At 42.4% G+C, this 27,277-nt stretch overlaps 1 protein-coding gene across 1 annotated transcript; it reads left to right on the top strand.

The window, feature by feature from the left end:
- Positions 1–47: 47 nt before the first annotated feature.
- On the top strand, positions 48–27,063 carry LLPH (LLP homolog, long-term synaptic facilitation factor). Its single transcript, XM_083182450.1, has 3 exons — positions 48–177; positions 979–1,194; positions 26,745–27,063. The coding sequence occupies exons 2-3, from the start codon at positions 987–989 to the stop codon at positions 26,906–26,908; spliced, it is 372 nt and encodes a 123-aa protein (XP_083038576.1). The 5' UTR covers positions 48–177; positions 979–986; the 3' UTR covers positions 26,909–27,063.
- Positions 27,064–27,277: the final 214 nt, after the last annotated feature.

Below are 27,277 nucleotides of genomic sequence, written 5' to 3' on the forward strand. Positions count from 1 at the left end.
AAAATGGCTGCCGGGCTGTGGAGACTCTTTGTAGTAGAAATACTACTTACGTCCTTTCCCTCTAGTGTTAGGGGAGCGTAACGTGCAGCAGCAGCAGCAGCAGCACGTGTGAGGAAGTCGCTGTCGCAGTCTTTCTGAGTGCAGCAGTAGCAGTGTTCGGGTTGCGTGTGTATACCGGTAATTGTTTTCTCCTTTCCTATAGGGTTCTGAGTGTCTATAGCAGTTTTATTTATTCTGTGTAAAAGGTGTAGCGATGTTCTCGGTAAAGGTTCAGAACATAGGGTACCCTATTTTTCTTTATTTTATTTATCGTATAGTAACCTTTTATGGTACTTATAAGTTAGTTGGGCGCCCACTAAGCTATTTGCTTAGTTTTCCGCGTCCCCTCAAGGGGCTCGCCACGCTTCGGGCTCGGTTGTTTGCCGACATGGATAGTGGGGGTATGAGCGTACTAACTATAGTGGGCGCCCAACTAACATATAAGTACCCATTTTATTTCATTTATATTCTCGAAATTAGGTTAGTGTACCCGGAATCTGTGGGTTGAAATGCAAGCTAGCCATAGGGGTTTCTCATGTGGGGAACTCTCAGAATTGAATAGCTCAGAACAAAATAAACCCATGGCATTACCCACACAGTGAACACTGCGACTAATTGTATCTGCTTCATAGGGAGGTATTCAGTTGTTTTTCACCAGCATTTCCACTCGCTATATCTGGGGGTGGTGAGCTGTAATGAGCAAATGCTTTACTAAACCTGGCCATAATGAGGCTCAAAAAAAATAGATCAATTGAATATCGCTCCATGATCTCCCATCATTTTAGATCGGAGACTGGGCATGATATAACAATTAAATACCACCCATAGAGTAGAAATCTAGAATTGTGTATTTGTAATTTAATAATCATTGTTTTAATGGTGAAGGTGTAGTGTTGTACAGCATTTATTTTCTTACCGTGCATTTTATCACTCCCTTAGGAACCAAAATGGCAAAAAGTTTAAGAAGCAAATGGAAGAGAAAGATGCGGGCTGAAAAGAGGAAGAAAAATGCCCCAAAGGAACTTGCCCGCTTAAAAATTATTTTGGCAAAAGCAGATACAGATGTGCTGATGAATGACGTGAAAGATATTGCTACTGTTGTTACTGCAGAGAAAGTGAAGGAGAAAAAGGAAATGGAAGTTGAAGCAACAGAAGGTGAGTGCGTCAATGCGGCGTGCAGTTTTACTTCTGTACGCTGGCCACATGTACCAGTGCATACAAACAGACCTCACTAGGGAAATGGAATAGCAGACTGTATTCCTGTTGCTTTCTTGTTGCTGCAGTGTAAAACTACATGTAATTAAGGGTATTTCTCTCCAAAGCAGTACAAATTTAGATTGGTACATACCTACAGGGCAGGATTTTAATAATGAATACTCCCTGTGTGTAAAATAATAGGATATCTGCAATAGTGTTACATATATAAACAAGAGTCTTGTTTTGCTCCTCCCTTCGCTGAAATATAAACCGTAATTCTAAAACAATCACAGTGGTAATTTACACCTTTTAAGATTCGCTTTTAAAAATAACACATTAGTCCATCAATGATCCATTCTGCACCCTGCATCGTGTATGCACTTTACCCGACATGCCAGAACACAGATGGCTGTTACCTGGTATGTTTATTTTAGACCGAAAAAAAACAAAAAGCACACAAGTTGCAACTAACATCTACTGTAAGCCAGTAAAAAAAAAAAAAAATCCATTCTGTATTATAAAGCACCTACCACTTCACGGTTTCTGCTTAAGTACATTTCAAAGGCCGCATACACTTCTAATAGGTGACTTAGATGATACGGCATTCATTCTCTTGTGTCTTTGTTTTACAGCAGTGACCGTGGTATTCTGTTATCTAATAACAGATTTCACTAGTGTTTACTTCACTGTGAATAGTAATTAAGCAGAATTTCACATTTCAGTAGTTACATTACTAGATATAAGTTTTTAGAATATTGAAATTAAGCATTATATGTATTTATTTACAGTTTCTTATATAGTGCAGCATATTACAATTGGAAACAACAGTGATTAAACAAACTGGATAGATACAAACCGACATGGAGGTAGGAGGGCCCTGCTTGCAAGCTTACAATTTAAAGGGATAATAGGAGGGATACATAAGGATAGAATTCCATGGCATGGCAGTCCCATCAGATTACAAGATGGTTCTGATGGGATGCAATTAGATATGAATGCTACTGGAGGTTGTGTGGGGGTCCTGAATATGATAAGTTAGCCTGAAGAGGTGAGTTTTCAGGGAGCGCTTGAAATTTTGGAGTCTAGAGGAGAGTCTACGTCATGGGTCCTCAAACTGCGGCCCTCCAGATGTTGTGAAACTACAAATCCCAGCATGCCTTGCCACAGTTTTAACACTCGCTTATAGCAAAACTGTGCCAAGGCATGCTGGGATTTGGTAGTTTCACAACATCTGGAGGGCCGCAGTTTGAGGACCCATGGTCTACGTGGAAGGGCATTCCATAAGGTGGGTGCTGCCCGACCAAAATCCTGCAAGTATAAGTGGGATATATATCAATTTATGGTTGCTTCAGTATTTATCATCCATTATAATATTAATGCTAGTTTTACTAAAAATCATTATTTTAGGCAAGTTGTACAGTGTGTTCTATTCCATTTATTCATTGTAGAATTTCCAACCTCTGTACTCTAGGCCAGGCGGTACTTGTGTAGTTTCACGGCGCCACCGCGTGTACAGTGAAACTTTAAAACTTGGCAGTCTCCCAGACTCTGTGTTTGTTGTGCGCGTGCCGCTCTAGCTGTTCTCAGCGCAGCGCGTGGCTGCTTTCCTTATGTAAGCTACGTTATCAGCGTAGCGCTGGGCAGCAGTAGCACACGCTGCCCAGCGCTGACAGGTCACCGTGGTACTTGTAGTTCGACAGTGAAAAAGGCAGTCCTGCGCACCGCTGACAACCCGGCAATTTAGACGCTAAAGCGTCTAAATCCAGAGACTCCCTGAACCGGACACCCCGGCAATTTAGAAGTCTAGATTTAGACGTCTAAATCCAGACTCCCTGCAAACCGCTAAGATGGGGGCATCTAAATTTAGACGCTAAAGCGTCTAAATTTAGTAGGGTCTAGGGGTACACTATTAAATTAAACCTGTTCACAATGACACTAGTCGACGTAACAGCTGTCGACCTTGTTAATTCCACTATCCACGCCAACCCGAAGCATGGCGAGCGCAGTGAGCCCGTGAGGGGGCGGCGGTACGTGTCCTACGACCTTTTCATACCCCCACTATCCACGTCGGTGTGGAGTTGATTTTATAAAGTTTGTCGAGCCACCGAGCCCGAAGCTTGGCACACGGACACCTTCACAGGTATACGCGTCCCCTCACGGGCTTCACAGGTATCTGCGTCCCCTCGCTCGGCTCGCCACGCTTCGGGCACGGTGGCTCGCTGCGCTCACCACACTTACAAGTACCACAGTGACCTGTCAGCGCTGGGCAGCATGCGCTGCTGTTGCCCAGCGCTACGCTGATAACGTAGCTTACATAAGGAAAGCAGCCACGTGCTGCGCTGAGAACAGCTAGAGCGGCACGCGCACAATTAAACACAGCGTCTGGCAGGCTGCCAATTTTCAGACACAGACTGTGTGCGCGGTGGCGCCGTGAAACTACACAAGTACCGGCCAGGCATTCCCAACCACGGTCCTCAAGGCACACCAACAGTGCAGGTTTTGTAGATATCCAGGCTTGAGCACAGGTGACTTAATTAGTATCTGAGGGATTCTGATTAAACCATCTGTGCTGAAGCCTGGATATCACTAAAACCTGCACTGTTGGTGTGCCTTGAGGAGCGTGGTTGGGAATGCCTGCTCTAGGCACTCAACAGTCCATGTTTTAAGAATATCCATGCTTAAGTAATTGTGACTTACCATAAAATCCTATAATTTGATGGCAGACTAGATGGGCCACTTGGCCCATCTAGTCTGCCTTTTTTTTATCCTTTAGGCAATCTCATATTTTTTAATTACAAAAAATAAACCAATTCAGTGAACAATGTATCTTGCTTTAAATGAATTATAATATGTTTAATGAAGTATAATATGTAGTTTCTACGTTTTCCTGACCATGGTCTAAAATAGGTACATCTTGGATCCTTTTTTGAATCTATAGGGTAGGAGAGTAGAGTAATATTGGCTGTCAAATAGTTTTTTGACTCACCCCAAAACTGTATATGTGCCAGTAAATTGGGAGATCTATACAAGGATGAGAGCTGCAAAGGTCCTGGGTTATAGACGAAATGCATTTAATTATTTCTTGCCTTGCTTTAATATTTTACTGCAAAGAAACCGCTGAATACGCACACCTGTACATATCGGTGCACACCATTTAATTATCAGACTGGTCAGCCAATTTCAGCTAATCGGCCTGGTTATTGGATATTGTGTACCTAGCTGTATTGAATAGTATACAGTGTTCCACATCTTAGCAGCGGTAAATAGAATATTTCTTAATCGTTAACCCTAGCAACATTAAGTTTTGATTGGCAGGGATTTTGAAAGTTACCACCATTGACTATATTTATAACTGAAATTTAAACATTTAATCTGTTAGTCCTTAGAATATAAATTTGAGTTATAAAAGTTCAGTGGCATTTATATTTATTATAGGGTCAGTTCAATTATATTTATGATACTATCCCCATACCTCCCAACTTTTGGCTTGAAGAAATAGGGACACTCGCGCGGCGAAGCCGCGCGAGCGCCCGAAAAGGGGCGGGGTGTATGCAAATGAGGGCGCGGCTTATGCTAATTAGCCGCGACCTCATTTTCATACGAGAATAGACGCTGTGCGCATGCGCACAGCGTCTATTCTACTAGATTGGGGGGTCTCCCAACTGCCACCCCCCGCAGCGGGACAATGCCTGCCGCGGGTGGGACAGAGGGACAGGACCCGAAAATCGGGACTGTCCCTCTAAAATCGTGACAGTTGGGAGGTATGTATCCCTAGATTATATGATATAGGAATTGGGATGAGCTATTATAGGCTATCAACATTAAATACTCTTAAGTGCCTTGTGGTTTTAACCCCTTCCTGACAGAGCCAGTTTTTGCGTTCCTGACAGAGCCCTTTTTTTCAAATCTGACATGTATCACTTAAGTGGGGATAACTTTTTTTTGCTTTTACTTATCCCAGTGATTTTGAGATTGTTTTTTCGTGACACATTGTACTTCAAATTAGTGGTAAATTTGGGTCGATACAGTCTGTGTTTTTTTGTGAAAAATACCAAAATGTCGTAAAAAAATGGAAAATTTAGCAATTTGCAAAATGTTAAATTTTCTGCTTGTGAGACAAATAATCATACCACTCAAAATAGTTAATAACTAACATAGACCATATGTCTACTTTATGTTTCCATCATTATTTCAACTTCCTTTTAATTTTTTTGGACACTAGGAGGCTTACAATATAAATAGCAAATTCTCAAATTTTCAAGAAAATTTCAAACACTGATTTTTTTAGGGACCAGTTCAGTTCTGATGTGACTTTGAGGGACTTGTATGTGAGACACCCCCATAAATGATACCATTTCAAAAACTGCACCCCTCACAGTATTCAAAACAGCATTTTGGAAGTTTGTTAACCCTTTAGGTGTTTCACAGGAATTAAAACAAAGTGTAGGTGAAATTTCAAAATTTCATTTTTTTTGCAGATTTGCAATTTTAATACATTTTTCTAAGGAACACAGTACATTTTACTAGAGAAATGTGACTAAAAATTGATTCCCCCAATTCTTTTGTTTTCATAAATATCCTATATGTGGCCCTAGTGTGCACGTTGACCAAACCACAGGCTTCATAATAGAAGGAGCACCTACTTGATTTTGAAACCTCCTTTTTATGAGATTATTTTTTAGGCACCATGTAGGTTTCTAGGCACCATAAGATGCTAAAATTTAGGAACCCCCCCACAAGTGACCCCATTTTGCAAACTACACCCCTCAGGGAATTCATCTAGGGGTATAGTGTACATTTCAAACCCCCAGGGGTTTCACCAATTTTGATACAACTGGGCTGTGCAAATGCAAAATTACATTTTTTACACAAAAATGCAGTTCTGGCTCAAAATTTTTCATTTTCACAAGGAATGAAGGAGACAAAGCACCCCAAAATCTGTGCCCCAATTTCTCCCGAGTACGGCAATGCCTCACATGTGACCAAAAAATACCATTTGGGTGCATGGCAGGACTCAGAAAGGAAGGAGTGATTTTTGGATTTTGCAGCTCAGATTCTGGTGGAATGTTGGTGGGTGCTATGTTGCATTAGCAAGACCCCCCAAGCACCAATACAGTGGAACCCACCCACAAGTGACCCCATTTTGCAAACTACACCCCTCAGGGAATTCATCTAGGGGTATAGTGTACATTTCAAACCCCCAGGGGTTTCACCAATTTTGATACAACTGGGCAGTGAAAATGAAAAATTACATTTTTTTACACAAAAATGCAGTTCTGGCTCAAAATTTTTCATTTTCATAAGGTATGAAGGAGAAAAAGCACCCCAAAATCTGTGCCCCAATTTCTCCCGAGTACGGCAATGCCTCATATGTGACCAAAAAATACCAGTTGGGTGCATGGCAGGACTCAGAAGGGAAGGAGTGATTTTTGGTGGTGGAATGTTGGTGGGTGCTATGTCGCATTAGCAAGACCCCCAAAGCACCAATACAGTGGAACCCCCCCACAAGTGACCCCATTTTGCAAACTACACCCCTCAGGGAATTCATCTAGGGGTATAGTGTACATTTCAAACCCCCAGGGGTTTCACCAATTTTGATACAACTTGGCAGTGAAAATGAAAAATTACATTTTTTTACACAAAAATGCAGTTCTGGCTCAAAATTTTTCATTTTCATAAGGTATGAAGGAGAAAAAGCACCCCAAAATCTGTGCCCCAATTTCTCCCGAGTACGGCAATGCCTCACATGTGACCAAAAAATACCATTTGGGTGCATGGCAGGACTCAGAAGGGAAGGAGTGATTTTTGGATTTTGCAGCTCAGATTCTGGTGGAATTTTGGTGGGTGCTATGTCGCATTAGCAAGACCCCCCAAGCACCAATACAGTGGAACCCCCCCACAAGTGACCCCATTTTGCAAACTACACCCCTCAGGGAATTCATCTAGGGGTATAGTGTACATTTCAAACCCCCAGGGGTTTCACCACTTTTGATACAACTGGGCAGTGAAAATGAAAAATGACATTTTTTTTACACAAAAATGCAGTTCTGGCTCAAAATTTTTCATTTTCAGAAGGTATGAAGGAGAAAAAGCACCCCAAAATCTGTGCCCCAATTTCTCCCGAGTACGGCAATGCCTCACATGTGACCGAAAAATACCAGTTGGGTGCATGGCAGGACTCAGAAGGGAAGGAGTGATTTTTGGATTTTGCGGCTCAGATTCTGGTGGAATGAATGGTGGGTGCTATGTGGCATTAGCAAGACCCCCGAAGCACGGTGAAATTATGAACCTAATAATCCATAGATGTGTGGTATATTTTAAAACACTCCTTTATACATAGGCCGGGTTTGTCGGGGCAAGTGTCACACTGGAAAATAGTTTGCTTTCTTATTCCCTTTTTATAGCAAACTTTGCACCTTTTTTGTGTCCTGCCCTTTTTTCCAGTGGAGGGGATTTCGTTAGGAAAATGCTGCCCTGGTACAATACGGGGGCCAGTACTAGAAGTACTGGGGCCCTCTGCCTGCTGGTTCCCAAATATTAGGCCCTTTATGACTTCCTCTTGAAAGTGTATAAATGTCCCCCTCTGGCCGGTAGAACGGAATAGCACGTAAGCGTTATACAGTGCCATCTGGATGATATACACGGCCAGCTTCTTGTACCAGATTTTTGTTTTCCGCAGGGCACTGTACGGCTTCAGTACCTGATCTGAAAGATCCACTCCGCCCATGTACTTATTGTAATCCAGGATACAATTAGGTTTGGAGGTGTGGGTACTGGTACCTCGTACAGGGACGGAGGTGGTACTGTCTCCGTGAATTGTTGTCAGTATAAGGACATCCCTCTTGTCCTTATATTTGACCAACAACATATTTTCGGTGCATATTCCCCTGCTTTCACCCCTTCTCATTACTTGGGCAATGTGCGTTTTTGGGAGGCCTCTTTGGTTCTTGCGCACAGTACCGCAAGCTGCTGTACCTCTTGAACAAAGGGCCTTAAACAGGGGGATGCTGGTGTAAAAGTTATCCACATAGAGGTGATAACCTTTATCCAGGAAGGGGTGCACTAAATCCCAGACAATTTTTCCACTAACACCTACGAGGGAGGGGGGGCATTCTGGCGGTTCAATTCTTGAATCCTTCCCTTCATATACCCTAAACCTGTGGGTGTACCCTGAGGTGCTTTCACACAGCTTATACATTTTTATGCCATACCTTGCCCTCTTACTGGGAAGGTACTGGCGGAATTTAACCCTTCCTTTAAAATGTATAAGGGACTCGTCAATACAAATACATTTTTCAGGGATGTACATCTCTGCAAATTTGGCACTGAAATGATCAATGACCGGCCTGACTTTGAATAGCCGGTCAAAGGTGGGATCATCTCTGGGAGGGCACTGTGCATTATCGTTGTAATGCAAAAATTTAAGGATCGTCTCAAATCGAGCCCGGGGCATGGCCATACGGTAAAATGGGGTGCTGTACAGAACATCTGTACTCCAATATTGCCTAATTTCTGGCTTTTTTACTATGCCCATATGAAACACCAGACCCCAAAACGTCATCATCTCTACTGCATCTACAGGGGTCCACCTAGCAAATGATGACGTGGGGTTTTGAGCAATAAACTGCTGGGCATATAAATTAGTTTGGTTCACCATTAAATTTATAAAATCATCAGAGAAAAATAATTTGAAAAAGTCAATTTCTCTGAGACCTGTGGAATCAAATTGGATTCCTGGCATGGCCAAAAACTCAGGAACCTGGGGCTCAAAATTGTCTGGTGGTGGGGTCCATACAAGATCAATTATTGGGGGGGTCTCAGCTGCTCTACGGGGGCGTCTTTGAGGGGGTCCCTCATCACCAGAGGAGGAAGAGGAGCTTAAGACAAATCCTTCAAATTCCCCGCTTGCATCACTGGCTGTGTCAGAGTCAGAGGCAAGCATGGCATATGCCTCCTCCGCTGAATACATTCTTCTGGATGACTGGGATGACATTTGGGATGACATTTGGGATGCCATTTTTATTTTTGTGTTACTGGTAGTGAAATGTTTCAACACGTGTATAGTGTAGGGGGGGGTACAAACTTTATTTCAACCCAGGGGGTATGTAGTGTGTAGTGTGTATGTAGTGCAGAAAAAAAAAAAATACTTTATACAGGAATTTGATCCCAATAAAAAAAAAAAAAAAATTGAAGGGGTTAAAAAAAAAAAAAAAAGGTCCTGCGCCAAAAATTGAGCACAGATGTTGGTCAGTAACTGAACAGCGCTCAAAGGCAACAGGAATTTGATCAAAAAAAAAAAAAATAGATCAACCCTGTGCCGAAAAAGCTGATCAGTGATGTACGTCACTGATCAGCGCACAGTGGCCACAGGACACCCACAAAATCACAGTGTGTGTAAAAAAAAAATTAAAAAAAGACCCCACAGCACTCTAAAAAAAAAAAAAGGTGATCAGTGATGCGACACTGATTACCAGTGAGGGGCAGCAGGTGCACAACCTTTGGTGCAACTGACAGTGCAACTGGCAGCAACTGACAGGTATATATAAAAAAAAAAAACCCTGCGCCCCCAAAAAGTTGCTGATCAGCACAGATATACTGATCAGCACAAAAGGGGGGGTAGCAGACACAAAATATACACTCTCTATCACTCTCTGTCACTATCTCTCTCTATCTCTCACTATCTATCACTATCTATCACTATCACTCTAGGACACTGCAGCAGCAGCACTGACAGTTATATGTATAAAAAAAAACCTGCACCCCCAAAAAGGGGGGGGTAGCAGACACAAAATATACACTCTCTATCACTCTCTGTCACTATCTCTCTCTATCTCTCTATCTCTCACTATCTATCACTCTATGACACTGCAGCAGCAGCACTGACAGTTATATATATATATATAAAAAAAAACCTGCACCCCCAAAAAGGGGGGGTAGCAGACACAAAATATAGCTCTCTGTCACTATCTCTCTATCTCTCTCTATCTCTCTCTCTATCTCTCTATCTCTCTATCACACTGCAGCAGGAAGTCCCAAGAAGTCAGATCAAGGAAGCGTCCAGCACGCTACAAGCAGTGATCAGGTGATCAGGTAAGGTATTTGCAAGGATCAGGTAAGTATTAGCAAGGATCAGGTCAGTATCACGGCAGATAGGCACGGTGACCGCTCTGCACGCTATTCCAGACCGTTATGGCGTCTGCAGCGCAGTCACCGTTAGTTTAAATGTCGCGCCTTGGCTGTGATTGGTCCGTGGGTCCCACGGACCAATCACAGCCTTGGGGGCAGGTGGGGTGAGGTGTCATCGTCACCGATGACCCCCTCATGCCCCCTGACGCCCGGCGGTGATTGACACCTGTGTTACCGAGCGTCTGATTCGCTGGTAACACAGGAAAACGCTGTGAATGGCTGTTCACACTGAACAGCCAATCACAGCGATCGCCGACGGGGGGGGGGCGGCATCGCAGCCCCCCCTGGGCATGCAGGGACATGTCTGCTGTCAGGGACAGCAGACATCGTCCCTCTGTCACTGCGTCTCTAGACGCAGTGACAGTTTAAAGTCATGACGTACATTTATGCCATGTGTCGGGAAGTACATCCCGGCCATGACGTAAATGTACGTCAAATGTCGGGAAGGGGTTAATCTATCTTTGTGTTATTATATTTTATTAATTTTGTGTCACTTTGGTGTTTCTTTCATTTTTTGATTTATTCTATTGTCAATTCATCTTTTTTCCCGTAGTTGCTTTAATATTAACCTAATAAAGTCTTTTGCTTTTTATTCTGCTGCATATTTATTATAATTGACAAAAGGTCCAGTTGTACTATGTCATGAAAAGTGATAAACCACCAACCAATTGACTCCTTCCTGTCATTTATCAAACATGTGCCTTTGACATGGCAGTTAGGAGCTGGTGGTTTATTAGTGTCAGTTACTATTTCATGAGCATATTTTAGATTACTAATCAATACACGACATGTGCTCTGAAAGTCAAGAATTTATTGTCTGCTTTCTGTCACATGTGAACTAGTTTAGTGTGGTTACAAATTTGATGCATGTGCTCTGTCCGGAAAGTAATGATTTTTTTAAAGGCTTTGTAGAGTGGCATGGCTGGAGGGGTGTCTAGGCTACACATTTTCATTGGTGAACATTGCCTGCGAGCCTTTACAGTGTATGGATGGAGCTGTAAACTAAGTGTCTTTTTTTTTACATCGATCGAGGTTCAAGATGAAGCATATTATTGAGCAATAATATGATATATGATCAAGTCTTGTTAAACTCTAAAAATTTGGTACCGAGACGCTTGCCATGCTTTTTACCATAGGATCTGGAAGGCCTATGTAGCATGGTGTGTGTCACGCAGACTTCGCACAGCAGCATATAGTCTGTCTACGTTTTCTGCAAGCAAGCTTGTTGGCTGGCCTAAGAGTAGGTTCCCTCAAGGTACAGATTTCAGCCCTTTTGGTGTTTTTCATTGGAGGTTGGCTGCTATTTTGGTGGTTGAAACCTTTTTGAAGGGGTCTTCTGCATCCAAGCTCCATTTCTGTTGTTCCTACAGAACTTTGGCACTTGGCTTTAGTCTTGTCCGTTCCTCTTATTCTATACCTTCGAGCCTTTTGCATCTTTGGACTTGTACAGGCGTGTACACGCGTATCGGCTGTTTGTGTACGGTCCGACGCGTCTACGGTCGCAAGAAAACAGGGATTGTATAGTGTATATGTGTATGTGTACCCAGCTTTACGGTTGTTTAATATGGAAGACGGCAGTGTGTGGCTTCAGCCAGGCAGGTCTCTGACCTCAGGGCGACAGGCAGGAGAGTGCAGGGCGACAGGCAGGAGAGTGCACTATCTGGTGTTTCATTTGGATAGGGTGGAATTAAGAAGTAGGCAAGACTTCTTGCCCAAGGTAGGATTGTCTTTCCATATCAACCAACCCATAGAGGTTCCACCTTTGACTGTGTGATTCAGTTTCCATAGATGTTGTGTACGCTTTGCGTATCTAGGTAGGTAGAACAGCCTCTTTGCAGAAGTCTGATTCACTCTTCATACTTTACAATGTGGCAAAAAGAGGATGGCCTGCTTCCAAACAGACTCTTTGGTGCTTCAGATTGTTCTCGCTGTCAAAGAAGCCAAGCCGATTAAAGATGTTACTTCAGTGCTGATTGGTTGCCATGGGCCACATCTCCTACCTTATCACTGCTTCATACATCTACCCTTTTATTCTTGGAGATTTTGCTCCTAAATGTAATCCTGAATTGAAATGATTAATGTGGCCCAAAAAAAGCGGATCATGTCTAATGACCATCCAACTAGATAATTTTCTAATACACATTGGATAAAGCAGTTTTTTGTGTGTACTGCCCTCTTCCATCTTCCCCAGTATATGGCAGTACCAGAAATCATTTAGTCCAGAGGTTCCCAAACGCGGTCCTCAAGGCACCCCAACGGTCCAGTTATTAAGTATATCCATGCCTGGCCACAGGTGACTTAATTAGTAAGTCAGTCTGATTTAACCATCTGTGCTGAGCCATGGATATACCTAAAACCTGGACCGTTGGGGTGCCTTGAGGACCGTGTTTGGGAACCTCTGATTTAGTCATTTAGCGTAGTTTGTTGATCACCCAGGGTGTGTAGCTTTAACTTAATGTGCCCCAATTTAACAAAATGAATAGAGCTTAGCAGTTATGTACATTTGTGCTAATTTGTAAGGAATACATGATCAATATTTGCTCAATCCAATTCCTGTAACACGGCTTGCAAAAAAATCTTAATACCTTTCCTGTTAAACTAAGGAATTTTTGTCTTGATATGAATGGATATGGCTGTCTAGAGATGAAGACGTGGTGGGGGATCCTGGCATGGAAATCTGTCTGTTTGAAGATATATATATTTTCAAATATGGAATTGGTTTCCACCTCCACAGAAGGCAGCTTTATAGTTCTGTGCTGGATATGTGGTGATTTGCGCTGCTTTCACCACACTTTGGGGAATTTCATTTGACATTTTCTGGGCATTCTGCAGTGTTAAAAATTGCAACACAAACATTGTAGCATATCTTGTTTTGTCCTTTGTAATTAGTGAAGTATCAATATAGCATACAATTTTGTGCAATACAAATTAGCTGGCTTTATCTAAGGTTAGACAGATTATGGCAACATATCTTAGCAATTAAAAAAAATCTGACTAATTTTAATACAGCTCTTTGCGCAAGAGAAAATAACAATGTAAATAATGTCTGTACATCTGTCAGTATTCTTTTACATGCATTACTTTCAATGATCCATTTGGGGGCTTTATTGTCTTTCACAACTGCCACTAGATGGTGCCCAAGGAAATTCAATTGTTGCACGATTAGGGGGAGAGCTTTCCATTTGGGGATAATTTATTAACAGTTTCTTATATAGTGCAGCATATTCCATTGCACTTTACAATAGGAGACAACTGGGTATTTACAGACAGTCAAAGGTATGATGGCCCTGCTCGCAAGCTTACAATCTTTAGGGAAATAGGCATTGATACATAAGAATAGATATTCTTTATTGCATATTGAAAGTCCACCAGAATGCAAAGATTCCTGGTGTGCTGTATGATATGGTGACCCAGCAGTTTGGCCAGGGGATGCGTCTGATTGGCTTCAGATTTATTCTGCAGCAGGATAACAGCTTCAGACATATAGCCAATGTCATTAAGAACTATCTGCATCATAGGGCAGTATTCAATGAAAAAAATTCTCCGTGCATTGCGAGAGATTTTCTCTCTCGCCATGCACTCGCCCTGTTCCGGAGGGCTCGCTGCCACTCCTGCTCCCACTATTCAATGTGGTTAAGACTCGCCGCCACTCGCGGCGAGTCTTAACCCCTGCAGCGGACGAGCGTCCGCGGCAGGGAGCTGGCAGGGAGCCGGGGGACGGTGGCAGCCAGGGAGATTAAAGTCTCCCTGGCTGCCCCAGAACATATGTGGAGGGGAGGAGGGCTCCCCGGGACCCAGGCAGCACAAGCTGCCCCCCCTATAGCCAGCGGGGGACCCAGTATTCACTGCACCCGATCGTGCATATGTAATGATCGGATGCAGTGAATATATGAATATCTAATGAGCGGCTCGAGAGCTCCGGCCCCTTGCTGGCTGCTCTGTGTAAAAAATAAATAAAAAAAAAAATATTTTTTTTTTAAATTAATATATATTCATGTGCTATAAGCACATGAATAAAAATAACATTCCCCTTCAGAAAAAAAATCCTGATTTTTTTTTTTTTTTTTTTTTTTTTTTGACACCAAAATGTAAAAAAAAAACCTTTTAGTTTAAAAGTTCACATTCCAGTTCTCCATGAAAAGATGGAGAATTGCTACACGGAGAGACACGGCGAAAATCACTTATAAAGACGGCGAAAATATCACATTGAATAGGGTGGTTCACTTTTGGAGAGCAAAATGCTCCTTCCCACGCGAAAACAGCACAAACTTGCCATAAAACAAGGCAAATTTTTCTCATTGAATACTGGCCTTAAATGACAAGTATTCCTCAAAGTTATGATATGGCCCCAACACAGCCCTGATCTCAAAATTGACTCTGTATGTGGTTACATATAGGCCAATAATGATTTGAGCGGTACTCTTTACCTAGCACGGCGCCCATCGCGGGTACATTTATGTCTGGCCGCGACGCGATGCCTGCGATTTCCCATTGAAACCCATGTTAAACATGGAAATCGCGTCGGTCGCGGCCGGCCATAAATGTGCCCGCGACGCGATGCTCCCGATTTGCCATAGGAATCAATGTTAAAAGGCCCGATGGACACGATTTTACTGTTAAATGCCTCAATGGACCCGATGTGGCCATAGGAAACAATGTTAAATGGGCCTTAGAGGCCAAATAGTTACTCTGAAATGGCCCCCCCAATTGTTTACGCCACCCCACGATCAACGTCAACCCGAAGCGTGGCGAGCGCAGCGAGCCCGCGAGGGGCGGCGGTACGCGTCCTCCGACCTTTTCATACCCCCACTATCCACGTCGGCGTGGAGTTGAGAATAGAATAGTGTGGCGAGCGCAGCGAGGGGACGCGGATACCTTCACAGCTATACGCGTCCCCTCGCGGGCTTCACAGGTGTCCATGGCGACGCGGACACCTGTGAAGCCCGCGAAGGGACGCGTTTACCTGTGAAGGTATCCGCGTCCCCTCGCGGGGCTCGCTGCGCTCGCCACGCTTTGGGCTCGGTGGCTCGCTGCGCTCGCCACACTATTCTATTCTCAACTCCACGCCGACGTGGATAGTGGGGGTATGAAAAGGTCGGAGGACGCGTACCGCCGCCCCTCGCGGGCCACGCTTCGGGTTGACGTTGATCGTGGGGTGGCGTAAACAATTGGGGGGGCCATTTCAGAGTTCAGGGTAACTATTTGGGCTCTAAGGCCCATTTAACATTGTTTCCTACGGTAAAATCGGGTCCATTCAGCCATTTAACATGAAAATCGTGTCCATCGGGCCTTTTAACATTGATTCCTATGACAAATCGTGGGCGTCGCGGCCATCGTGTGCACATTTATGGCCGGACGCGACCGACGCGATGTCCATGTTTAACATGGTTTTCAATGGGGAAATCGTGGACATCGCGTCGGTCGCGTCCGGGCATCTTTAGCCCGCATACGACGCGATTTTTTACCTCACGATGCCCACGATCAAGATCGTGGGCGCTGTGCTAGGTAAAGAGTACCATTTGAGCTAGCCTACATCTGCAAAATATCTGCGGTCAATTTTCAAAGATGTTTAGAACAACCTCCCTGCAGAAACTTCCTTCAAAAACTGTGCAAGCCTACCTAGAACTGATGCTGTTTTGGTGGGAAAGCTTTCTTACATTGCAGAATATATTCTTCAAACCTGCCTGAAACTTTTTCACAGCACTGTATATATTAATATTCTGTTTGCCATGTGCTGATATGGCTTATTGGATGAAATGTTTGCCTCTTGCAGATAAGGGTACTTGTTTCCTAGCACGGCCACAATCGCGGGCATCGGGTGTAATTTTTAGTGGTCTGCGACGCCCCCGATTTTCCCATTGAAATGCATTGAAAAAAGTCAAAATCGCGTCGGTCGCGTCGTATGCGGCTAAAAAAGGCTTAAATGGTCCAGACGCGATGCCCCCGATTTCCCATAGGAAACAATGTTAAATGCCTCAATTTACCCGCGATGCCCCCGATGCCCCATAGGAAACAATGTTAAATGCCTCAATTTCACCAAATCATCATAGGGAACAATGGTAAATGGGCCAGAAACCCCCAAAAACTCCCCTGAACAGTGAAATGTCCCCCCAAAAGTAGTTTACGCCACCCCACGATCAACGCGAACCCGAAGCGTGGCGAGCGCAGCGGTACGCGTCCTCCGACCTTTTCATACCCCCACTATCCACGTCGGCGTGGAGTTGAGAATAGAATAGTGTGGCGAGCGGACGCGGATACCTTCACAGGTAAACGTGTCCCTTCGCGGGCTTCACAGGTATCCGCGTCCCCTCGCCACGCTTCGGGCTCGGTGGCTCTCTGCGCTCGCCACACTATTCTGTTCTCAACTCCACGCCGACGTGGATAGTGGGGGTATGAAAAGGTCGGAGGACGCGTACCGCTGCGCTCGCCACGCTTCGGGTTCGCGTTGATCGTGGGGTGGCGTAAACTACTTTTGGGGGGACATTTCACTGTTCAGGGGGGTGTTTTGGGGGGTTTCTGGCCCATTTACCATTGTTCCCTATGATGATTTGGGTAAATTGAGCCATTTAACATTGTTTCCTATGGGAAATCGGGGGCATCGCGGGTAAATTGAGGCATTTAACATTGTTCCCTATGGGAAATCGCGGGCATCGCAATCGGTACCATCGCACTTGATTTTTAAGTGCATGCGATGGCCGCGATGCCCCCGATTTTTACTCACGATGCCCACGATCATGATCGTTGTGGCCGTGCTAGGAAACAAGTACCCAGATAAGTGCTGTCAGCTAGGACATCCATTATTCTACAGAAGAATTGGAAAAGCTTATATACTTGTATATCTGGGTCTTTGCTGTTATTCTATATAGAGTATTTTTTTATATGTAGGATCCTGCGGGTGCTGTATTGGATGCAGACGCTTATTACATGTAGGATTTGTGAAGGAATTAAACGTGCATTTAATTGTCATATGGGTAGATCTGATTGTATGAGGGAGGGGGTGTTCTTGGTGTAAATATTTTATTGCAGTTTCTTGAAGTATAATCGACAATGTCAAGAAACATACAATAATAAGTAAGCTTATGGTATAAACCTATTATGTAAAAGGTGTCTGCCCATTTAGTTAGTGAGCAACAAGAGACTATATTACATAGATTTAGAAAAGAGGAGGGACCATTGAAATTAACTGACGCATTTCTTAATAGGAGTACATTACTTGGTCCTAAATATGTTAACTGTCTTTAGTCAATAGTTGTATAACAAACTTACATCTATAAGAGAGGACAATGGGGAGGTGGGGTTTCTCTTCTAATCAAGTTGCTATTTACTATAGGAGTTGTTTTTGGAAATAAAAAATATCTAGCGGTTTCTAGGATGGGCTTTGAGAGTCTTTGCTAAAATAAGAAAAATAGAATCTTGGAGATTACTGGAGAGGATTGAGACTTAAATCCTTTATGGAGAAGGTTCCTGCTGTCGCACTCCCTGGAACAAAAAAATTTCCACAAGACACTAGTCACTGGGTTGTCTATCGACTGGAGGATTTGTTTCACTTCATAATTTATGTTGCTTTTGGAGATGTATAGCAGCCTCTGGGTCCTTATGTCAGGATCTAGAGATGTAATGTCTGGGTCCCATTTTAGGTGGAGCGTATCAGTGGATGGGAATTTTTCAAGTTGTAGTAAGCGTATATCCTATGATAGGAGATGAAAAGTTTATCTTTTAGTTCGCAGACAGTCGGAGTAGAAGTTTTAATCCAATGAATTAATGAGTTTTTTTTAGCTAGGTAAGAATTATCATTAGAAAAGGAATATGGATCTGTGAGGAATGAGTGGTGTCCAGTTTTGAAAATTTTAGGCATAGGCAAGCAAGTGGGTCTAAGGACAGGGAGGTTTTGATTAACACTTTTATATAATGGGTGACTTTGCGGCAACATTTTAGAATCTTGCCACAAGTCCAAAAGCAGGGGGAAAACTTGGCATCCATCATTCTGCACCTCGGGCATGGTCCCAATGTTTGCGGAGTCATATGCTTAGTTTGGGCTGGTGCCAAGTTTAGTCTGTGTGGTTTTAAAAGGAACTTCTTGAAGATCGGCTGATTTTAGTATTTTCATAGTGGGGGGAAATTTCTGAAGATAGTGTGTGTGTGTATATCTATAACAGAGGAAAGATCAGATGACCACATTTGGGATAAGTATGGTGGGGTTTGGTGTGTGGAGTGTTCTAGAAGAATGTCATAGATGGAGGAAATTTTGAATTTGTCAAAATATAGTGAATTTAATAAGGGAAGTAATGGGTCTGGAGATTTATTATGGGAGGTATCCATTGAGAAATGTAGTGTCTCATCTGAAGATACTTAAAAAACTGGTATTAGAAAGGTCGTACTTGGTTTTCAATGTCTCAAAGGAGAGGACCTATCCCACTGGATCAAATAGTTTGGTGGCCAAGTCTAAGCCCTTTCTTTTCCAGATCAGAAATGTGTTATTAAATAATGATTGAGGGAAATGTGGGTTACCCCAAATAGAAACCCAGAGATATCCCAATTCATCCCTGTTTGTCATTTTATTTATTTGGATCCAGGCGTTGTAAGTGCTTCGGAACAGTACATATTTTAAGATATGTGAGGGGATCATTCGAATATGGGCATAAAGTAATGTGTTAGGGGAGTAGGGTGAAAAAACAGCTCTATCCTTTTCAGCGTCCGTGTATATAGATTTATCTAGAAGCCTGTCAGAAATTAATCTAAAATGTATTGACCATGAGTATAATTTAAAATTAGGTATGCAGAGGCCTCCTCAGATTTATCGCTCATTATTCTGGAGATAGACATCCTAGGACATTTGCCCATCCAAAGGAATTTGGACATGAGTTGGTTAATGAGTAATAGGTCAGCCTGTAGTATGATACAGGGTAATAGTTGTAACAAGGGAAATTAACACTTTTTTTAGAATTGCGGCTCTACCTAACAGGGAAAGGGGGAGCTTGGTCCAGCTCTCCAATTGTGTTGCAATCTTGGTAAATATTGAAGAGAATTTCGCTTTATAAATTTTTTATGGGGGTCATAAGTGACTGAGATGCCCAAATATTTAATTTGTGAGGATTGTATTTTAAATTTTGATGGGCTGGAGTGAGAAAGGATGGAGGGAGGTAAGGGAGTAATTGGCAAAAGCTCTGACTTGGTGACATTAATTTTATATCCTGAGAACGTGCTAAAGGAATAAATAATATTCAATATGTAGGGGATTGAAGACGTCGGATGGGATACAAAAAATGTCGTTGGCAAAGAGTGCTAATTTTAAGTCCGACTTGTCCAATTAAGATGCCTGTAAATTCTGGGGATGAACGAAGTGCTTATAGCAAGGGGTTCGATAGCTATGGCAAAGAGTAGTGGGGATAGAGGGCATCCCTGTGGGGTGCCTCTCTGTATGGGAAAAGGTGGTGAAAGGAATCCGTTACATGCTATTTGTGAGGAGGAGTTTTTATATATGGTCAGTAGAAAGGAGATAAATAATGGGGGAATGCCAAATTTTTCCATCGTGGAGAATAGGTGGGTCCAAGAGACAAGATCGAACACTTTCTCTGCATTGATTGTAAGAATTAAGGGTACTTGTTTCCTAGCAGGGCCACAATCGCGGCCATCGGGGGTAATTTTTAGTGGCCTGCAACGCGACCAACGCGATGCCCCCGATTTTTCCATTGAAAACAGTGAAAATCGGGTCGGTCGCGTCGTGTGCGGCTAAAAATGCTTAAATGGTCCACACGCGATGGCCGCGATTTCCCCATAGGGAACAATGTTAAATGGGTAACTTTACCCGCGATGACCGCGATTTCCCATAGGAAACAATGTTAAATGGGTCAATTTTACCCAAATCATCATAGGGAAGAATGGTAAATTGGCCAGAAACCCCAAAAAACCCCCCTGACCAGTGAAATGTACCCCCAAAAGTAGTTTACGCCACCCCGCGATCAACGTGAACCCGAAGCGTGGCGAGCGCAGCGGTACGCGTCCTCCGACCTTTTCATACCCCCACTATCCACATCGGTGTGGAGTATAGAATAGTGTGGTGAGCGCAGCGAGCCACCGAGCTCGAAGCGTGGCGAGCGGACGCGGATACCTTCACAGGTAAACGCGTCCCTTCGCGGGCTTCACAGGTGTCCGTGTCGCCATGGACACCTGGGAAGCCCGCGAGGGGATGCGTATAACTGTGAAGGTATCCGCGTCCCCTCGCGGGGCTCGCCACGCTTCGGGCTCGGTGGCTCGCTGCGCTCGCCACACTATTCTATTCTCAACTCCACGCCGACGTGGATAGTGGGGGTATGAAAAGGTCGGAGGATGCGTACCGCCGCCCCTCGCGGGCTCGCTGCGCTCGCCACGCTTCGGGTTCACGTTGATCGCGGGGTGGCGTCTAGTACTTTTGGGGGGACATTTTGATGTTCAGGGGTGTTTTTGGCCCATTTACCATTGTTCCCTATGATAATTTGGGTAAATTGATCCATTTCACATTGTTTCCTATGGGAAATCGGGGTCATCGCGGGTAAATTGAGGCATTTAACATTGTTCTCTATGGGGAAATCGCGGGCATCGCGTCTGGCCCATCGCACCCGATTTTTTAGTGCATGCGATGGCCCCGATTTTACCCCCGATGCCCGCGATTATGATCGTTGTGGCCGTGCTAGGAAACAAGTACCGAATTAAGTCAGATGTGGGGCAGGAATATGTGTGCTTGGGTGGCTGCTAAGATTTTATGTACATTCCATACAGATTGCCTGCCCATTATAAAACCTGTCTGGTCCTGATGTATTATGTGGGGGAGAGCTGGGTTCAGTCTGTTGGCCAGTTTTTTTGTTAGCAATTTGTAGTCGCAGTTTAGTAAGGAGATGGGTCTGTATGTACTTGGGCTAGTAAAGTTTCTACCTGGTTTGGGTAGGACTGACTATAGCTGAATTAAAGTGTGTTGGGAGGGATTTATTAGTCAGGATATAATTGAAAAGAAACTAGAATGTGTGCTAGTTTATCTGGGAACATCCAGTAGAAGTCTCCAGAGAAACCAACCGGGCCAGGGGCTGGCTTCAGGGATTTAATGGCTTGTGTGACTTCTTCTAATGTGATGGGAGCCGTGAGAGTGGACGTATACTTTGGGCGGGGGGGGGGGGGGTTAATTGAGGGAATTGGAGAGAGGACCAAGCGTATTGAGGATGTGGGGAGCTATTGAAACTTTCAGATGTGACTGTGGGGTCAAGTTGAGGTGTTGGGGGGGGGGGGGGGGAGAGGAGAAGTAAATTGATACATAAGTCTACCATGACTTGAGCTATCTGAGCATTAGATGTGGTTAAGTTACCATCTGGTAAAGTTATGGGATGTACTGTCATGGTTGGGCGGGTGAAGTTGAGTATGTTAGACATCAATTTACCAGTTTTATTACTGAATTTATGAAATTTGTAATTAGATCTAAATTGCATTTTATCTGACATGGCTTGAAGAGTAGTATCCATAACTGATCTGGCCTGGAGATACTGAGATCTGTTTGTAATAGTTGGGTGAGATAGGTAATTAGAGTAGGCTTCAGTTAGGGTTTCCTGTTGTTTAACATAGGATGAGGAGACCGCCTTAGCCAATACCTACCACAATTGATAAAAGAGGAACAGGTGGGATTTGTAAGAGACAGGCAAGGAACAGAAAATATCAGGAAAGCAATAAACATAATGGAACACTTTTCAAAAAAAGAACTTTCGCTTGACGCACAAAAAGCCTTCGATCGTCTCAACTGGGAATATATGGAGGAGGTCTTGAGGAAATTCAGAATAGAGGGAACGTTTCTTAAAGCAAGTTTGGTGCTATATTCAACCCCAACAGCACATGTATATACAAATAATAAAACTTCGTATAGATTCCCCATCACAAACCGGACGCGGCAGGGATGCCCACTCTCGCCAATTATTTTTGTGCTCTCTATAGAGCCCTTTGCTGAAAGCATAAGAATAGCGCAAGCAATAAAGGGGCCTTTAGTAAACAAAATCCAACATAAAGTAATGTTGTTTGCAGACGACGTATTATTAATGCTAACCCACCCAGAGAAATCGATAGAGACACTAATGGAAATTATTGACGAATATGCAAGAGCATCATATTATAAACTAAATTTAAAAAAAAGACGGAAGCCTTGCCAATAAACATAGAAGAGCCAAAATTAGCCAACCTGAAAGAAAAATACAAATTTAACTGGAGATTAAAAACAATTAAATACTTAGGAATAAACCTAGTAGATAAGGAGGAAAACCTAATAGAGTATAATTATACCCCAATGCTGGAACAATTAAAAAAGAAAACTAAAGATTGGATAAACTATGAGGTCAACTGGATAGGAAGGGTAGCAACCCTTAAAATGTTCCTCTTACCAAAAATAATGTATTTATTTAGAGCAGTCCCACGAATACTACCAAAGTATTGGCTAAACAAGTTTAATGCAGTCCTAAATAGATACATATGGAAAAATAAAAAAGCAAAAATAGCAAAGAAATATTTAGTGAGACAAAAAAAGAAAGGAGGCGTAGCACTACCAGACCTAGAAATATATCAACAAGCATGTACAATCAATCAAATATCAGGCTGGGTAAATAAAGGAAAAAAAGCAAGGGTAAAACTAGAGGATGACTTGACAGACCATTTGGACACAGATTAATTAATTTGGATACCATCAAAAAATAGAAACATAACTAGTTCTACCCCTAAAGCAATAAAAGGTACTCTGAAGGTATGGGACAACATACTAAATACAAAAGCTAAATTTACAGCCCCATTAAGACAAATGGAAATAAAAACAATATCAAAATGTATCCCACAGTTAAAACTAAAAGAATGGATAGCTAAAGGTATAACAAATTTACAAGACATATATTCTGGAGAAGGACTATTGTTATTTACACAGCTACAGACAAAATATGGTATTTTAACAGCAGACTTCTACAAATACCTCCAGATAGGAGCTGGCTGGCCGAATTCCCAACCACCGAGGACACATTAGAAAAACTCCCTAATAATTTATTAAATAAAATAAATAGTAAAAATCAGAAAGGAGGAATTACATTCTGGTATGGATATATCCTGAATAACAAACTAGAGGAGAAAATTAAACCACAGTATAGATGGGAGCAAGAACTGAAGGTGTCCCTGGATGAAGGGGATTGGGCCAGCCTGTTCAACTCAATACACACAATGACGAAGTCCAGTTCACATATTGAAAAATTTATGAGACTGTTTTATGCGGTATACCTAACTCCAGAAAAAATTAACAAATTTTGCCCGGAACAACCAAATACATGTTGGAGGTGTATGGAGGAAAGAGGTGACCTGCTCCATGTGTTCTGGTCATGTAGCAGACTAAAAGATCTATGGCACGAAATTGAACACCTAATTTGACAAGTAACAGGAGTCAAAATAAATCTGACCCCCCCCCCCAAATGGTATTGCTACACAGATATAATAAAGAAGTGGAAGTAAAAAATAAAATACATAGTAAACCATATTTACATGGCAGTGAAAACAGCTATCGCCCAGAACTGGAAACAGAGCCAAGCACCAAATCTAAACCTAGTAATAAGTAAGGTAAATTATGCATATAAGATGGAACATTAGAAAGTAACATAAATAAAAAAATGGCAAATGTGGGAAAAATATATGGTAAAGGAAGTAATACCACTTGGGGGGAGTCAAGAATAGACCTAAGACCAAGGAATTTATTGAACCCTGCTATAAATACCATATAAGTAATGTTTAAAAACCGAGATAGGTTAATACGGACCCATGAATGTTAAATGTAAAATGTTAAGTGTTAAATGTTTGTAAGTCAAGGAATGTAATTGAATATATGTGAGATATGGGACATATATGTAGATGTCAAACATATCTAAATGTATGTAAATGGTTTATAAAGAAAAAAAACAAAAAAAAAAACACAGGATGAGGAGAAGGATTTTTTTTTTTTTTAAGATGAGATTCGTATGCCATTATAACACCTTTTAGTACTGATTTTGCTGTCATCCAATACAATGGGGGGTTAGATGCTAGAGAATCACTATTATGAGAGAGGTATTCATCCCATGCTTCATGGAGTTTAGTTTTTAATAGCTGTGAACGTGTAAGGTGAGCAGGAAACCTCTATGCTCTGTATGTTGATATTTCTTTAGAAGTGTGTAGTGTAATATGTTGTAGTGCATGGTCTGATAGAAGGATGGGTGGATTTCTGTTTCCTTAGTTTGAGAGGAAAAAGGAGGCGGAAATGCATATGTAGTCTATACGTGATCAAGTATGATGTGCTGCTGAGAGGCACGTGTATTCTCTTTGGGTGGGGTGGAGGGCTCGCCAAACATCTACTAATTGGAGGGATTTTAATATAAAGGGGATATTTACTTTTGGGTTAAGTCTTGGGATATTAGTTTCAGATGATCTCTTTAAGGTAGGGTGAGAAGTCCAAATAAAATCTCCAGACAGTATGGTATTTGAATCTATATGAAAACAATTTTTTATAGAATTGTTTAGAATAGTTATTGGATGCATAAATGGAACATATTATATAAGGTTTACTATGTTTAAGTTAAGCATTATGTATCTATCTTCCGTATCTATTTGGGTGGTAGTAATTTCTATAGGTATAGACTTAGAGGCTAAGATGACTATGCCCCTCGCCTTACTTGTATAGGGAGCGGATGCTACCAATCTCCAATTCAACATTTGTAGTTTAAGGACCTCTGGGGGAGAAGATGTGTCTCCTGTAAACAGACCATGTCTAGATTTTGTCTCCGAAGATACAACAGCACCTTTCATCTCTTGGCAGGAGAATGGAATCCTCCTACGTTGAGTGTTCTGATTTTCATATTGGTCATGGGAGTCTGGGTGTGGTATCCAAGATTGACGTGGGTGAAATAGCTGCATTTCCACAGATTGGGTGTTGAATAGCCTGTAAACACAAAAGGGGAAATGGGGAGGGAAAGAAACTGACAAGACAAGGGGAACAACCAACAATGAGAAGGTGGTATGATCAACATACCTAGTGATTAACACAAAAAAAATTACTTTCCACACTGTAAATCAAAGAACTTATTAACGTAATGTGCCTCTTAACTGGGCACAGTTAAATTGTACAGATCCGAGTCAAAACAGTTGTCCTGAGACCCTAGTGCAGAGAATAGGAAATATTAGTGCCTTAATCATGTAAAATGTACTGCAAGTGGAGCACATTAATGAACATCTATCAATTCAAATCAATTATAACCTTAACAAAACCTTAAAGGTACAAGAAAGAGTCAAGTAGATTTTAGGTGTAGTTAAGGGAAGGGGAGGCAAGCTTCATCATGAAGATCGGCAGTAGAATTGGCTTCATAGCCTGAGTATTTTAGAGAAAAAATGATTCAGAATTAGTGGGAGGGATGAAACCAAGTTGCAGTCCTCAATGTCTTAGGAAATACATCTAGAGATCAGTCTTGGCAGTCAAGCTGGCGGATCGGATATGTCTGCAGAGTGGGTCTTTTGTAATTCTCTGAGGTATTCTTCAGCATCTTTTGGGGTGGAGAAATCTTAGTGGGAGTCTTCTATAAATACATGTAGTCGTGCAGGGTAGAGGAGGGCAAATTTATCAGCTACCAGTTTGGTGCAGATCGGAGAGAAGGCTCATCTCATCCTTGATAGCTCCACAGAGAAGTCTTGGAATAAACTGATGATGATTTTGCCTTCTCAAGTTATATTGGGGACTTCACGTGACTCTTTCCAGTAAGCAACCTTGTGTAGATCATGCAGCGGAAAAGCACCACTCTGGGGTGGGTGTCGTTAGGTCTGGGGGGAGGGGGGGGACTACTCGGTGGATTCTCTCTATTAATAGATCTTTACAATTCCGGTTGTATGCGTAGTAGTTAAGGTAATGTCTCGGTTACAAAACCCAGTCAGTGCTGGACCCTTTACGTGTTAGGGGAGACCCACAATTCTAATATTATTCCGTCTTGAATGGTTCTCCTCATCTAATTTATTCCATAGCTGATGGTTCTCTTTCTGTAGAGTGATGACCTGCATATCATGATTTAAACCCCCAATCCTGTTCTCACCCTCTGATACCCTGATACTGAGTTGGTGTATTTGCTGTTATCTCTGCCACTGCTTTTGTTAAGCAAGGGAGACATTGTGGACTAAATTGCCTCCACAATATCTCTGTATGATACAGAGGCGTTGGGGTCCCTGGTTACCTGTGGATCGATAACTCATTATAAAAACATGACTTTTAAAATGACTTAAATTTGTCCCTTTATTTTAAATGTTTGGTTTTGTTCTCCCATCCTCTTTAGGTGATGCCATGAAGATGGATATGGATGTAAAACGGAACAAGAAGAGCCTGTTAAACCAACATGGCCAGTACCCTGTGTGGATGAATCCAAGACAGAGAAAAAAGCTGAAAGCCCAGCGTGGGAAAAAGGGAAAATCCAAACCCCCAAGAGGACTGGCATGGTAGAATGAATGTGTATGTCGTACACAGAGTGGTAGGGGATGCATCTTACACAGAGGAAGAGCTGGCTAATATACAGCATGTAGCTGTGGTGGAGAGGTGGTGTCAATTCTCTAAGGACATTCTTCATTATTTTAAAATAAAGCTTCCTTTTTCACGAATCAATGTTGCAAGTGGGTTTTATTTGATCGACTCCACAATCAGTAAAAGTATGTGTACTATATTTTAGGTGTGTTTTGTCAAGGTTTACAACAAATACATGCTAACAAACAGCATTATAATATGTAATTTCTTATTTGACATTTACAGAAATAGGATTTGAAACTGTTACTAGCAATCATTTTTATTTCCTACAACAAATTAAGGTTGCCAAGT

The sequence above is a fragment of the Crinia signifera genome, chromosome 4 (assembly GCF_055691185.1).
Source record: "Crinia signifera chromosome 4, ASM5569118v1, whole genome shotgun sequence".
In the NCBI taxonomy this organism is placed as follows: domain Eukaryota; kingdom Metazoa; phylum Chordata; class Amphibia; order Anura; family Myobatrachidae; genus Crinia; species Crinia signifera.

Bases quoted from the DNA above. Each gene is read 5' to 3' on its own strand.
- LLPH (XM_083182450.1), top strand. From the start codon at position 987: ATGGCAAAAAGTTTAAGAAGCAAATGGAAGAGAAAGATGCGGGCTGAA. The intron at 1,195-26,744 runs GTGAGTGCGTCA...CATCCTCTTTAG, and splicing joins GGAAGTTGAAGCAACAGAAG to GTGATGCCATGAAGATGGAT.